The 14299-nt window shown below is 35.5% G+C and overlaps 2 protein-coding genes across 2 annotated transcripts in view; one reads left to right on the forward strand and one right to left on the reverse strand.

Moving 5' to 3' along the window:
• Window positions 1-1051: 1051 nt before the first annotated feature.
• LOC101746232 (centrosomal protein 20) lies at window positions 1052-3430 on the reverse strand. Its single transcript, XM_004922828.5, has 2 exons — window positions 3261-3430; window positions 1052-1411 (listed from the first exon to the last, which is right to left on the reverse strand). The coding sequence occupies exons 1-2, from the start codon at window positions 3354-3356 to the stop codon at window positions 1091-1093; spliced, it is 417 nt and encodes a 138-aa protein (XP_004922885.1). The 5' UTR covers window positions 3357-3430; the 3' UTR covers window positions 1052-1090.
• A 4407-nt stretch (window positions 3431-7837) lies between these two features.
• The window catches only part of LOC101742527 (acid sphingomyelinase-like phosphodiesterase 3b), a 32256-nt gene continuing 25794 nt past the window's right edge, over window positions 7838-14299 (forward strand). Inside the window, exon 1 of the mRNA XM_021353264.3 lies at window positions 7838-7942. The gene's annotated coding sequence lies outside the window, so the exon portion shown is untranslated. The remainder of the gene's footprint in view (window positions 7943-14299) is intronic.

Genomic DNA, 14299 nt, shown 5'->3' on the forward strand with positions numbered 1-14299 from the left:
TATTAAATTTATTTCTATTTTTTCAAATAATATATAATTAACAATAAATATTTAACGTTAATAATTTAATAACATTTAGTATGAATTATATGAAATAATAATTTTGTCATTTATATTACTAAAAAATTAACGCTAATAACACTTTTTTTTACGAGTGTACATGCGCGACAGTTCACCTGCGGCTATATTCAGACCCGCCAAGTTACGTCGGTCGTATTGTAATGAGCGATTTAGTGGGCAACTTCATTCTGTTAATTTTGTGTCACGGTGCGCGCGCATCGTAAAATTTCACTCTCATCAATTTTTTATAACGCGCCTAAAGAAGTATAACTTCAAAAAATCTCTGATAGTAGTTGCTGCCTAAAAAGCCCTCTCAAACACAAGAGTGCATCCCGCAATTCTCTGTTCTCTGTGAATTACACTTTCTTGGTGGCTTTATTACATTTCTATTGGGTGTTCGTGAATAGCAATTAACCAGTCTCTCTATACGTATTGACGAGGGCTTTATGATCTGACACTTAACTAATGACAGTCCAGAACCCTGCTTACTCCGCTAACCTCATACTAGAGGTAACTTAATCTTACATTTAAACTTAAGCTTACTGGTAACCTACTCTTTAAGGTAATTTAATCACACCCATTACGACACCTTACTCGACCTAGCACTCCTATTATAATACAGCCTCTAATTCAGAAAACAACTCAGGGAATGCTTTTGATATCGGCAATTGCGATCCATTTTGTCTGCATGAATCTGAGGAGACGGTTGATCCTCTACTGAATAAAGATCAAGTCACTACTTTCCGTTGATTCATCAATCTATAACATTGCGTTATGTTATAGTCACTATACGCTCTATTTTTTTATACTCATTTCACGGTGTTTTTTGTTTTATTGCTTAGATGGGTGGACGAGCTCACAGCCCACCTGTCGTTAAGTGATTACTGGAGACCATAGACATCTACGACGTAAATGCGCCACCCACCTTGAGATATAAGTTCTAGGGTCTCAAGTATAGTCAAAAGAGGGACGTATTCACATTAAAATATCCTTTTCATTCAAAACAATTGTGGTTTAATTAAAATCGAAATTAATAGCCCTTCTTGCATTTATTTATTTTCCTCTTAATCCTGTCCGTGTATGCTGTCACGACATTCGATAGCAGTGGCAAGGTGGAGGACTTCTCATCATCCTTGACCCCGACTTCTGCACACAGGTCTGCTCTGGTCCTCTTCTCTACAGTGTTGGCTTCCGAAGCCATGACAGCTGCAGTATATAAATATCCATTCCACTCCAAATACTCTAAGACTAAATGGTTGATCAATGAGACTTCTTCATTCGGGACGGGGGGTGGATTTTTCTGTGTACTGTTTTGTCTCTCTTGTAGAATTTCAGTGACTTTTGCTCGTACCTGAGTCAAATCGAGAGGCTATTCAATTTCGACGAAAAAGTTAGTCTTATCGTTGGCCTAATGGTCTCTAACGTAAAAACTATTTATTATACAAAAGCCCTTGGATGAGTTATAAGATCTTTTTGGATTTATTGTTTTACTAATTAATTTTACATAATATACATATATATATGGATATATATAATTTAAAATTTCTCATTAATATTTTTTATTTACTACAAATATATTATATTACTTTATAATGATAACAGCTATCTTGAGCACATAATTATCATACTAAAACAAACTTTATATCTAAGTAAGCTAAATAAACATAATTAATGAATGTCGTATCGATTCAAGAATAAGCTCTTTGACAATACTGCAGGCTGCGTGTGACCATCATTAGTTTTATCTTCCTATCTTTTTCTTTTCAGAGTCGGTATGCTATTAACTTACAGCATCACCATGCACTTGCCAAATTTTGCTGTGATATTTCACTGAGAGCTTAAAAGCTTATTACCACCCAAATGTTCGAGACAAACAACAGTTTTACAAGTACAAGTTTATTTAATAGCTTTTACTGGCAACCGTTCTGCTCACTCAGGCATTTACAAAATAAATACTTTTTGTTAAAACGTAAATGCATTTAAATTTGTGTATAGTACTATTGGCCTCTTTAAATAGATGAAAAGAAACACAAGGGGTGTTAAGTGGCGCCCACCACATTCGCTTGAGACATGAGGTCGACAGAAGTCGCCGTGACTGTGTGCATGATTGTAAAGAGGCACTTATGGTATCAACATCTATCGGTGCAAGAGGAGAAGTTTCGAGAAGCCTGCGTAGGTATTAAAATTAGCCTATTTAATATTTTAAATCTGTATTTATTTGTTATGTGTTCACAGGACGCATCACAATGCCACATCTTACCGTGAAACGTGATTTCTAAGGCGAATTCGAATGTTTTACTGTTTTTCAGCATAAATAGACAGGGCAGTGGCACCTGCCCATGTGAGCACACAATGCACACTACCACGTGTCCAAAAATATGTTAAAACTCACGGAACGTACTCTTAAATGATATCAACTTAATCAAATATCCATTGAATTGCGACAGTGGCGAGAACTTACTTCATATCAGGTTTCTTACTGGAATAAAACTCTGAAAACTTGACTTTGAAGTCGTCGTAGCCTAAGGGTCGTGCGGTGCATTCGTGTTGAGCGATACACCGGTGTTCGAATCCCAGGTGGGTACAAATTTTTATAATGAAATACGTACTCAACAAATGTTCACGATTGACTTCCACGGTGAAGGAATAACATCGTGGAATAAAAATGAAACCCTCAAAATTATAATTTGCATAATTACTGGTGGTAGGACCTCTTGTGAGTCCGTGCGAGTAGGTACCACCGCCCTGCCTATTTCTGCCGTGAAGCAGTAATGCGTTTCGGTTTGAAGGGTGGAGCAGCCGTTGTAACTATACTTGAGACCTTAGAACTTATATTTCAAGGTGGGTGGCGCATTTACGTCGTAGATGTCTATGGACTCCAGTAACCACTTAACACTAGGTGGGCTGTGTACCCATCCAGCAACAAAAAATAATAATTAATTAACAGTTTCAAAGAAAACTTTCATGTTTCACGTTTAAGGTTCATACCCAGTCTTGAAAGCTCTTCAATAAGAGCCACTTATGATATTGGTTCGGCCAAGGATGCATTAACATTGTGGTTATTAAGGCAGTCGATGTACTAAAAACAACCTTACTGTTCACATCTTAAAAACGATTTCCTTATTTCTTAAACTTAAACATATGATGTCGCGACTCTGTCTTACTACATAATATTATAATATAATGAATAATGAACGAACCTCGGCTGACAGTTTATTCAAGTATCCATCCCTTTTCAATAGTTCTTTTATCACAATCAACATCTCCTTCTCAGAAAACGATTTATTCTCATTCATTTTGAAATAATAATATGTTTCAGTACAATTTACTTGGACCAAAATTTATATTAATGTCAAATGCTAATGACATTGCCATCTAGTCTATGATTTTGACAATCGCCAAGCACGATATGAGGTACAAGTACCGTAGCGAACCCATTTGATCCGCCCACTGCCTTCTTAACGAGCTCTCTGGTGTTGGTTGGTGGGTATTGACACTGCTGGAGTAGAGGTGAGCAAGCGTCCTCATGCCAAGTTATTAACCGTTATTAGCAGCGTTATTAAACATACTCCATGTTCCGGATTTGGGCGACCTTTTTATTAGCTCATACTACAGTTTCTAGTTCTCGTTATATAAGAGCTAATCATATTTTAGGAGGAATTATAGCTCTTATCTTTTGGTGTTTTACTAACCCCAATCTTAATTTTTAATTATTTATTTTAATTTCTTTCTTTAAAAATATTTATAAAATATATTACTTTAAAGTAGACATCGATTGACCTCATATTGATGAAGAATTGAAACTTAGTTTCTTGAGTAGAATCATTCATAACAAACTGAAGCTCGCGAGGCGTGCTTCGGGCGGATAGTCTGGCTGCCGGAGACGTAACTCCATAATTTTGGAAGCTCTTATTTAAAACGTAATTATACACTATTACCAAGGTTTGTTTACTTTGACGTATGTTCGATGGCAGAAATATCAATAACTATAAAGTTAGACTATATTTTATACTAGCTGACCCGGCAGACTTCGTTGTGCCTCAATCGATAAATAAAAGACCTAAATTTTTGAATAAAATAAACTTCAAACAAACAAAAGGAATCCGTCCTACGGAGGACACATTAACGGAAAAACAAATTTGTTATTTTTATTTAATTCCGGGCATTTTCATGTTTATTTACCTTTAAACCTTCTCTGGACTTCCAAAAATAATTCAAGGTCAAAATTAGCCAAATCGGTCCAGCCGTTCTCGAGTTTTAGCGAGACTAACGAACAGTAATTCATTTAAATATATCGATTTTAAATTTTAGAAATTATTTCTCAACTGGCCTTTGAATCACTCTTATGTATTCGTACTACCTACTAGATCAGACATTCTGTTTTATGCAACTATCCGACCTCAGAATAGCTATAGTGAAATGCGGCGGGAAAATTCTAAGTCACTGGAGGATCAGGAGCCTTGCTCAGATGGGTTCTTAATATCAAGACATTTGCTTCATTTTAACCTTATCCTCTGCAGGGTTTTATTCGTTTTCCATTTAGTTCTTTATTACGTAATCTCTGCATTCGCACATTTCACTCGCATATCGTCTTCCACACAGCCCAACCAATTTTGTAGGATGAATACAGAGATATGTGAATTGTCCATAAGAGATTGACCTCACATATACACAGATACAGCAGCAGTCGAAACAACGTGATCACATAAATAAAATGGAGTGAAAACGTTAATGGACTCTACATTTTTAGTCTACATAAGTCACATGATAACCGTGCACGAGTACCCAAAGTGGGGATTATGTTCGCAATGTACATTTGTTATCGAGATGGTTTGGTTTAAAATTTACTTCATACAAGCAACAGCATAGTAACTAAGCAAGGATACAGATAATGCCCGATCTTTTGACAACATTATTAAATCAATTATCAAAATTGGAGGTAATTTTTATTCTTTTAACTTTTGATTTTGGTTTAATTTAATTTTTTAAATAAGTTCTGGTATTACGAAAAGAGTTTGCCAATTGTTCTCTCTTCTAATTTGAATGAACTGCCTTTAGTTTTGTCTGAAAGTCGGGTGAAAGAACAGGGTTTGAACCTTTTTATTTTTAGCTTCTGCATTGGAAACGGTACGAGTGCCGGTGACATTTGAACCTCTTGTTTGTCATTTGGTTCTCTCTCCCATTACGTAAATGTCCGTTAGTTTAGATCAGTGATCCTGATGCGTGCATAGAGTCAGAGTTCGACTCCCGTCAATATCTATCAGACTGAGAAGCTCTCAGGTTGGAGTAGTTGAATCTGGTATCAATATGTACAACGTTTCAATAGTCTCTACCACTGTTAATCATGATAGAGCTTAAGGCAAGAATACTGTGGATGAATCATTACCTATGTAATACATATTCTACTAATCAATTTCATAAATTAAACAACTGTAAGATCTTTTGGAATTAATCGAGTGTGATAAGAAGATAAGTAAGAAGAAGAAGATAAGATTTAACGGCCGTCTGGTGTAGTGGTAAGTGACATGGTCACTACACAAGGGGGTCGCGGGTTCGAATCCCGCCAAGGGAAGATATTTGTATGATAAATATAAATGTCTTTTCCAGGGTTATGGATGTATATTAAATATATGTATGTGTATAATAAAAATCTTACATTTATATCCGTTATCTGGTACCTGTAACACAAGTTCTTTACGAACTTATCACGGGACCAGTTAACGTGGCGTGATTGTTAGTAAATATTTATTTATTTATTATTAAAACAAAGTCGTTGGGTGTGAAACGTTTCGTTTTAACTTTAAGCATTTGTTTTAATAAATCTGCTCAAGCTAAAGTAATCGTATATGCGTGAAGCTACACACTGTACACGTTCGCAGTGCTAGCGTAAATAACGCTATTTGTTACTTGGTATTGCCTCTGTAGACATATTGTAACCGGTGACAAATGGAACTGGTTACTGGAGGTACATTGAAGTCGGTACACAGACGCGAGATCAATACCACAGTAGTGACTAGTGATACTGAACGCGCCTTACTTGAATATCTTGGTATTATGGCTAGAAATAATACGATAACATAAAATATTTTGGTATTCGAATTTTTTTAGGACGTGCATAATTAAACACAGTTTAGCCGGTAAAAACTATTAATGTTGTAATTATATGAATACTATACATTGACCGTATAACTAGAGACTCATGACTGATTAGTTCCCATCTAGACAATCTTGGATGCGTTGCTCACAGTACTTTGCCTAATTAAAAAAATAAATATACATACATATTTTTACTATTTTCAAAGGCATAATGAAACACAAGTAAAGTGCAGGTGATGCACGGAGTCATTGACTTTAGCGCGGAGTGTGTGCTCTCCAGCTGTGCTCCAGTGGTGCTAAGTAATGACACGGAAAAAGTAAATCTACCATTAAACTTACTTAGTACTGCTTCATTCATAATTGTTACATTGTATTGCTGACAAAATGTTCAACAGGCCCGTACTGTAACTGTTTAGTTTAGTTTTGTTTTGAAACGTTGTATAATATCGACCTTGCTGCATCTAATGTTATAAGCAATTGACGTCTCTTCTAATCTCTTGGATGCTTAAGATAAAAAAATACAGAAAAACATGTAACCAACTCGGTACTAATATGGTGAATAGATTGTGGAGACAAGCAATAACACTAGTCAAACTGCTATCTATCCACTACCCAAAATGGCCCCAACGACGACCTTACAGCTTGAACAGAAGCCTAAAAAGCTGTAGTTTAGTAGTAGTAGTAGTAGTAGTAGTAGTCAAACATTATATGAAATAAAACTTATTCTAACCTATTTGAAGGCGTGACCATTGTTAAGATTAATTTTGAATTAGGACTCATCAGTCTTTTGAATCATTTAATGTAAGCGAAGATCTTTCACCGAGTGGGTGACATAGGTAAGATCTACAGTTCGGTTGTTCGGAACTTATACAGAAGTTCAAACTTATGTTGAATATTTCGTAAGCGAGATTCAGGCAACTGTCAAATAGTTTTGTGTTGTTTAGTGTAATTTTGTGATGTGTTCTAACTACCCGATACAAAAGGTTGTGTGTGTGAAATGAGAATATATTTTAAATCAATTAGTTCACGAGTTCGTGACCCACCTGATGCTAAACAGACTCCATAAATACCACGACGTGATTGTGGTCAATTATATATCGACGCTTGAAAGGCAAACGTGACTAAGCGACAATGCGTGAACTTTACAGTAGACTAATTTAAAGTTGAAATACCTGAAACAATTTCTATTTTAACGAATCTAGCTGTAGGATTGAAATGATTTTAATAGACCCAGAAATATATATTTTTTGCGCATCGAATATTGTTATTGCCTATCATTTATGTACAAAGCAGTTATTGTCGCTTAGTCACGTTTGCCTTTCAAGAGTCGATATATTTTTTAATTACCTACCTATACAGATCAGTTACTCCATGTTGACTAGTCACATTGCTCGTGGAAGTCACTAATCCTAAGGACAGCTACTACCAATCCTGAGCCGCCTACTTGAAAAGGAAAGTTGAGCTCTAAGTTGTGTTGCATAGCGACTGTCCGACCCTTCAAACCAGAACACAAATTGCATTGAGACAACATTAAGCAGGATCTCACAATCTCTTACGAGATCTCGACCACTCGAGAATCTTTACGACAATATTTCAACAATTAAGTAAATTCTGTAGTTCAGCAGGGATTAGTCTTCAGTTGTATCAGTTTCGTTGGGTAACTGTGCATTTTCCCAGTCGGACGTCGACCGTCGTCAGGTGCGGACGCGTCTCTCGTGACTGCGGAGAGTGTGCGCGTGTGTTGTGATTCTGTGTTTTGTGTACTTCTAGGAATATTCACATCGAGGTTTGTATTGTTTAATTTGACTTATAAAATTAATATTGGAGTCTACTATGACCATTTTGGATCGGTGTATTTTAGAGTGATTTTAATTTTTTTTTATGTATAATATCGTAAATTTCTTTAGAAATAATAATGTTTTCCAAAAATAAGTTTGAGAATTATATTTAGTTGCACGAAGAAATATTCCGAAAACATAGTTAGTTCAAAATTTGAACAGCTTGACAAGTTTTAAATAAATTCACAGCTTAATTATAACTTTAAATCATGTTCTTTCATCAGGGGATTGTATGAATGAGAGATTTCGATAGTAATTTTAGTCTTAATTATATTACACGGACAAAGAGTTGAGTATTGCAATTTATTGATGTTTTTAAGATCCTAATCCGGATTAAACCAGATTAAATAATTCAAACTTAATATATATATTTTTTTTAATAATAATAATAATAAAGACAAACCGAAACAGCTTAGTATAAGTTCAATGTGTACATAATAATAATAATAATAATAATAATATTTATTCAATCAAGCCTCTTAAAATACAAACACGTACAAAAATACTTAACACTAGTATAATAATATACATGGCTTTTTTATGAGGTATACAATAACAATATTCCCTGACTTTTATGCTAGGAAAACCTGTGTTACAAAAGTCAGTGGTTCAGTGCTAGGTCACCAGGTAAAGAAAGTTAACCAGGAAGAACGATCTGTAAGAATATAGAACGTACGTGTGTGTATGTGTGTGAGTGTATGTGTGTTAGTGTGTGTGTATGTGTGTCATATAATAAAGTATAAAAATATTATTATATATTATATTATATACTATTATATAAAATATTAATTTAAAATTAGCTACAATAAATCAACAGTATATCATACTACATATACACCATTATACATTTTTACAACACGACTTGTTCTGTTTCAAAATAGTCTAAGTTTAAGAGCCAAGACTTCAGATTATTTTTAACGTCATACCTATTTAAGCCATCTATCTGCTGAGATATATTTACTTTATTATAAATTCTGCTACCTGACGAATAAATCTGTCGTCTGGCAAATTCCGTCCTACAAGCAATAGTGTCAAAGGCCGGTTTTCGTCTCCTTGTGGAAAGTGAAGTTTCTTTAGGTATTGATGGGAGGCAGGAGTGCTGTCGCAGAACGGACCTGTGGATAAACAGTTGTCTAACCGTCAGCACTCCTGCGTCACGATACAGTTGTCTAGTAGAGTACCCAAAAGGCTTCCCCAGCATCACCTTAAGCACTGCCCTTTGCGCTCGTTCGATATTAATAAACTTTGTCTTGCAGGCACATCCCCAAATAGGGATGCAATAAGTTATAAGCGACTCGCAAAGGGAAGTGTATACGGTAAACAATATTTGCTTATCTGCCGAGCCTCTTAGCTTTTTAAAAATAAAAATTAAGCTTCGAATGCGCGTCGTCACAAGTTCCAGCTGATCATACCAATTGAAACAGCTGTCCACCAACACCCCCAAGTATCTGATATTATCAGTCCTAGCAATCTCCGAGCAATTACATGCGGAATATCGTCCATTACATACGTGGGCCTTGAGAGTAATGGAATCACGCGGGGGTTGGACAGATTTTCGGCTTGCAAATGTTAAAAATTTGGTTTTGTCAATGTTTAGAGTTAATAAGTTGCGGTTCAGCCATGTCATCGTCTGCTTCATTGCAAACTCAGCATTCTCAATTGCCTCTACCCACGTGTTGCCTGAAACTATAAGTGCTGTATCATCAGCATATGCAAAGAGACGACAGTAGGGGTAAGATTGACTACAAAGATCGTTTACATAGAGCAGGAACAAAGTGGGCCCAAGAATACTGCCCTGCGGAACCCCGTACTCAATTTGCTCCGGCTTGCTTATATGAGGACCGATCTTGGTACATTGTGTACGATTTGACAAATAGTCACTGAAAAGAGACAGAACGTTACCTCTGACTCCCAGAACTTCCAATTTATTGATCAGAAGAGGGACACAGACAGTGTCAAATGCCTTAGACAGATCTAGAAAGATACCAAGACACTTTTGTTTGCGTTCAATTTCTGCAACAGTGTGCTTAACTAGCGAACTTACAGCATCTTCAGTGGAAATGTTCTTTCTAAATCCAAACTGATAATCTGAAATTATTTTATTGGAATCTAAAAAGCCACTCAATGCTTTATTCAGAATTTTTTCCAGAACCTTCGATAATGTTGGCAGCACTGAAATCGGTCTATAATTGTTAACACTGTCTCTGTCCCCACTCTTGTATATTGGATGGACAATTGCCTTTTTGAGTGAGTTGGGAAATTTTCCGGATTCAATAGCGAGGTTACAAACGTAGGTAATTACTGGGGCTAACGCAGGACAGGCGAGCTTGAATAACTTAGGGGGTATACCATCCCAGCCAGAAGCACAGTCACCACGAAGGCCACGTATTACGTCAATGACTTCCTGTTCGGATACTCCCGGCAGAACCATTGAATTCAGTTGAGAATATGTCAACTTGGGAACAGTGGTTTCAGTAACCGAAGCATGAATTATTTTACTAGCAAGCTTTTTCCCAATATTTGAAAAGTAGGAGTTAACTGAGTTAATGGAGACCTGGCTATCACTAAAATTATTAAGAAGCTCTAGAGGCGGAATAGTTTCTTTTCCAATTTGAGTGATACTCTTAATTACCTTCCAGGTCTTTTTTGGGTTATTTTTTACTTTATTAAACTCTGATCTCTCAAACTCTCTCCTCAGCCTTTTAAGTAGATCATTGCAGAAATTGCGGTATCTTTTGTAAGTCTGGACAAGAATGAGGTTATTGGGATTTGCTTTAACGCTTTTGTGCATGTTATCACGATTACGCATGCATCTTACTAAGCCTGTGGTTACCCAGGGTTTTATAGTTCTTAATCTACATGGGATTACAAAAGATATTGTGTGTGTTTGAAGCAGCGAGATAAGTTTGTTTAAAAATAGATCCGTAGCCAGGTTAACATCATGGGAGGTGTAGATTTCTGAAAAATCGTACACTTTTAGTTCAGCAATTAGCGTACATTGTATGTGTACGACATTGAATAGATGCAACCGGGACATTGAATAATGCTACGGATTAAGAGAGCTACGAACGTCTACGCTGCTACGTCTACGCCGCTACGAACATACCTACAGACTAACATAAATGTTGACCAACAAAAATACGGTATTTTCTAAAACAAAGAATTATTACTTTTAGAATGAAATAATAAAAAAACCGATTGCCTATGAAAAAATATTGCTTTTACGTTACGTCAGCTGTTACAGATATGTATTATGAATAATACTGATTAAACATAATAATATTGTTAGGTTCATAATAACCATGACAGCAATCTTAGATTTTTAATCTGCGTGTTTGCGATAAGTATTTAGATAAATTAGTATTTAGATGTTTTTTTAGACAAATCTAATTCTGGAATCATGACTTAGTCAAAGAAGATAAGTTTCATTAATTAAAGAAATTCTATTTTTAAAAAGCTATGTAACAACTACCTGTAATGTGCAATATTTATTATATTTATAATATAATATTGTATTCTAAATAGGCCTCTTCCAGCTTACTCCACCCTTTCCTATTCTTGGCTTTGTTTCTCCATTCTTTTCCTGTTGTTGCTATTATTTCGTCGATCTATCTGCTCCTTGGGGGGCCTCTTCCTTTTACTCAATAGTCCAAGTGGCCCTAGTGGGGTTCCAAAAGCATAAGTTTTATATTTGTAATTTTTATTTGATAACGGGTTTTTTTTTTAAATATAATGGACTTATTATTATTATTATTGTATTGCAGGCTGTTGTAAAGTCGTTTACTGGTGTTTGTAGTATTCTAATTAAGTCTCGTGACAACAGTACTCAATATCAATACACGACCAGTTAAAAACGAATACTTTTGTTATAGGCGTGTTAGCTGACTAATATACCTGTATATACCTATAATAGACCTGATGGTTAGTGGTCATCGTCCTTCATGAATATCAGTAATGCCAGAAGCACAGCCAAGCCGTTGCCTACTGCTAAAGTTCTATACTGATTATATTATACTATGTACTTATTCCAAGGACGTACTTCATAAAAAAACACTCTGATCGATTTACTTGAGAGCATTTACATATCTGTTATTGCTCAGAAAGAAACGTACAGAGGAAAACTTTCATTTCTTATTCAAATAACAGTACTTTATTACAATTTATTGGTATTCTTGTCGTAAACGATTGAAGTCCTTCATGTTGTAATGGGAAACGACGCCTATGAACCAACAACGAACTAAATTTTGTAATAAAAACAATTAGTTTTTCAAATCCTGGGCATCCAACAAAGATTGTGAAAAGTCATTTGAAATACAAATAAATTTATACGATTAGTTAATAGTTTGATTTAACCGTCATGACTAATGACATGTGTAGCGAAGCAGTCTGCTTTCTAGTTTGAAGAGTCTTCTGAGAACTTGAGCGTTACGTCTCGCAGTTGTCGACACGTGTACAGGTACGTGTACAGGCACACGTGTATGGGCACGTGTGTATAGTATTTGTAAAATACGTTCCTCACCCCTAGTAAAACGTAATATTAGGAATAAACTTGAAGTTAAGTTTTGTATCTGTTTGATGTTTTAATTATGTGTTGATCGTGGTCCCAAGCTGATATTATCGAATTAAATAGCTTACGGGTTCGATACAGACTTACGGAAAGTTTCGAAGTAAAACACGGACTTTTAGTTAATTAAAGTAAATGACTTTTTTAAACCTAATTTGATATGAGTTAACCCAGTCCAGTTGCATAGACATCAAAATTAATAGTCAACTATAGATTACAAACAGAACCATCAAGCGATTCGAAATTCAAATTTAAAGAAAAACTTTCTACTTTCTGGTGTCCCTGTCCATAAATTCTAAACTATTGAAAGGCTCCAAAGTTGCAGATTGAATAAAATAAAATCGAAATTAGGCTCACAACCAATATTAAAAACAGACATAGCACAACACAACAAAACCACTTCATTTTATAGCTCTGAAAAGCAAAATTAAATTACCTTTGCTCCCGGATTATGTTTTTTATTAACTTGTTACGTAAAACCGCGTATGTAAATGAAGGTTCGAACGAGAATACAAAACAGGAGGTTTTCTTTTGATTTGTTAAAATACTCAAAAAATATAAAATTTTCCTTATAAGATATTAAAGCAATCCTTCCAAAATTTCCTTATCAGATAAGGAAATAATTGTTAATATTCTAAGTATTCTTAACTTTATAGTGATTTCAAAAAATGGAGATTTTTTACTTCACACAAGAAAAAAATACAAAAGACTAAAAATGTATCTCGTTGGTGTAGATATTAATGACTTTCACAACTGTACTAAGTAGAACCGAAACTCAATGTCATCACCATGTGAACATAGCAGCATGCTTTTGCCCATCTGCACAGGATCACAGTTCAATCCATGATTCCTCACGGATATAATTATTAATTCCCTCGTAATACTCGTCTAGGGATATGAATATTTCATCCAAAATTACTTTGGTATGCTTTTTGATATATTTTATTAGCTTAGATAAACAGACTGAACGGAATTATAAAATCGCTGGTTTAATGTTCTACTACTGATATGTAGTCTGTTTTTAAGCCCTTCTATTTTTATTACTTTTCTTCAAAGTATACCTGTAGGCACGCTGGATTCTAATGCTTTATAATACGCATATAAATGCTTTCTACATGCTTTGTATTCGGCCTAGTTCACATTTTACTGTCTTTTGAATTTTTCTCCTAACTGTACCTACCAATATACACTTCAACCCTCGTCAACCCACCTCAAAAATATGTAACCTAGACCCGAATGAGGGTCAGATAGGGGTCGGGACCCTGTGTCAATATCGCCGTTATAATGATAATCAGATGTTACAAAAAACTCTATGATTACAATACTGCAGTGCGATCGGAACTGTGCTCTAGTATAAATGATTATAACATAATAATATATCATATATATTTTCGCTTAGTCGGCATCTTGCGTCATAGTCGACAGTGATAAGTCCGGTCCATCTATTTGTGTCACTTAACGTATTTCTCATTTATTAGGACAATGAGTACTTTACTATTGTCGTTTTTAAATATGTATTTCGAAGAAGCCACATTTATAAACACCATCGTCAGACATCAAAGGGGTGAACAGGGTGATAGAGCTTAGCAAACGAAAACGAATCACAATTCTTAGGACGGAGGCACCGCTCTTCAAGAAGACTGGTTGGTAAGTGTGTTGGCGCCTCCATCGGCTAGGCTCTGATACCGCAATCGTGCTGCCATCTTTCGGGAATCGTGCTGCGTTTCGTTCAGTTACCAAA

Source organism: Bombyx mori, chromosome 9 (assembly GCF_030269925.1).
Source record: "Bombyx mori chromosome 9, ASM3026992v2".
In the NCBI taxonomy this organism is placed as follows: Eukaryota; Metazoa; Arthropoda; class Insecta; order Lepidoptera; family Bombycidae; genus Bombyx; species Bombyx mori.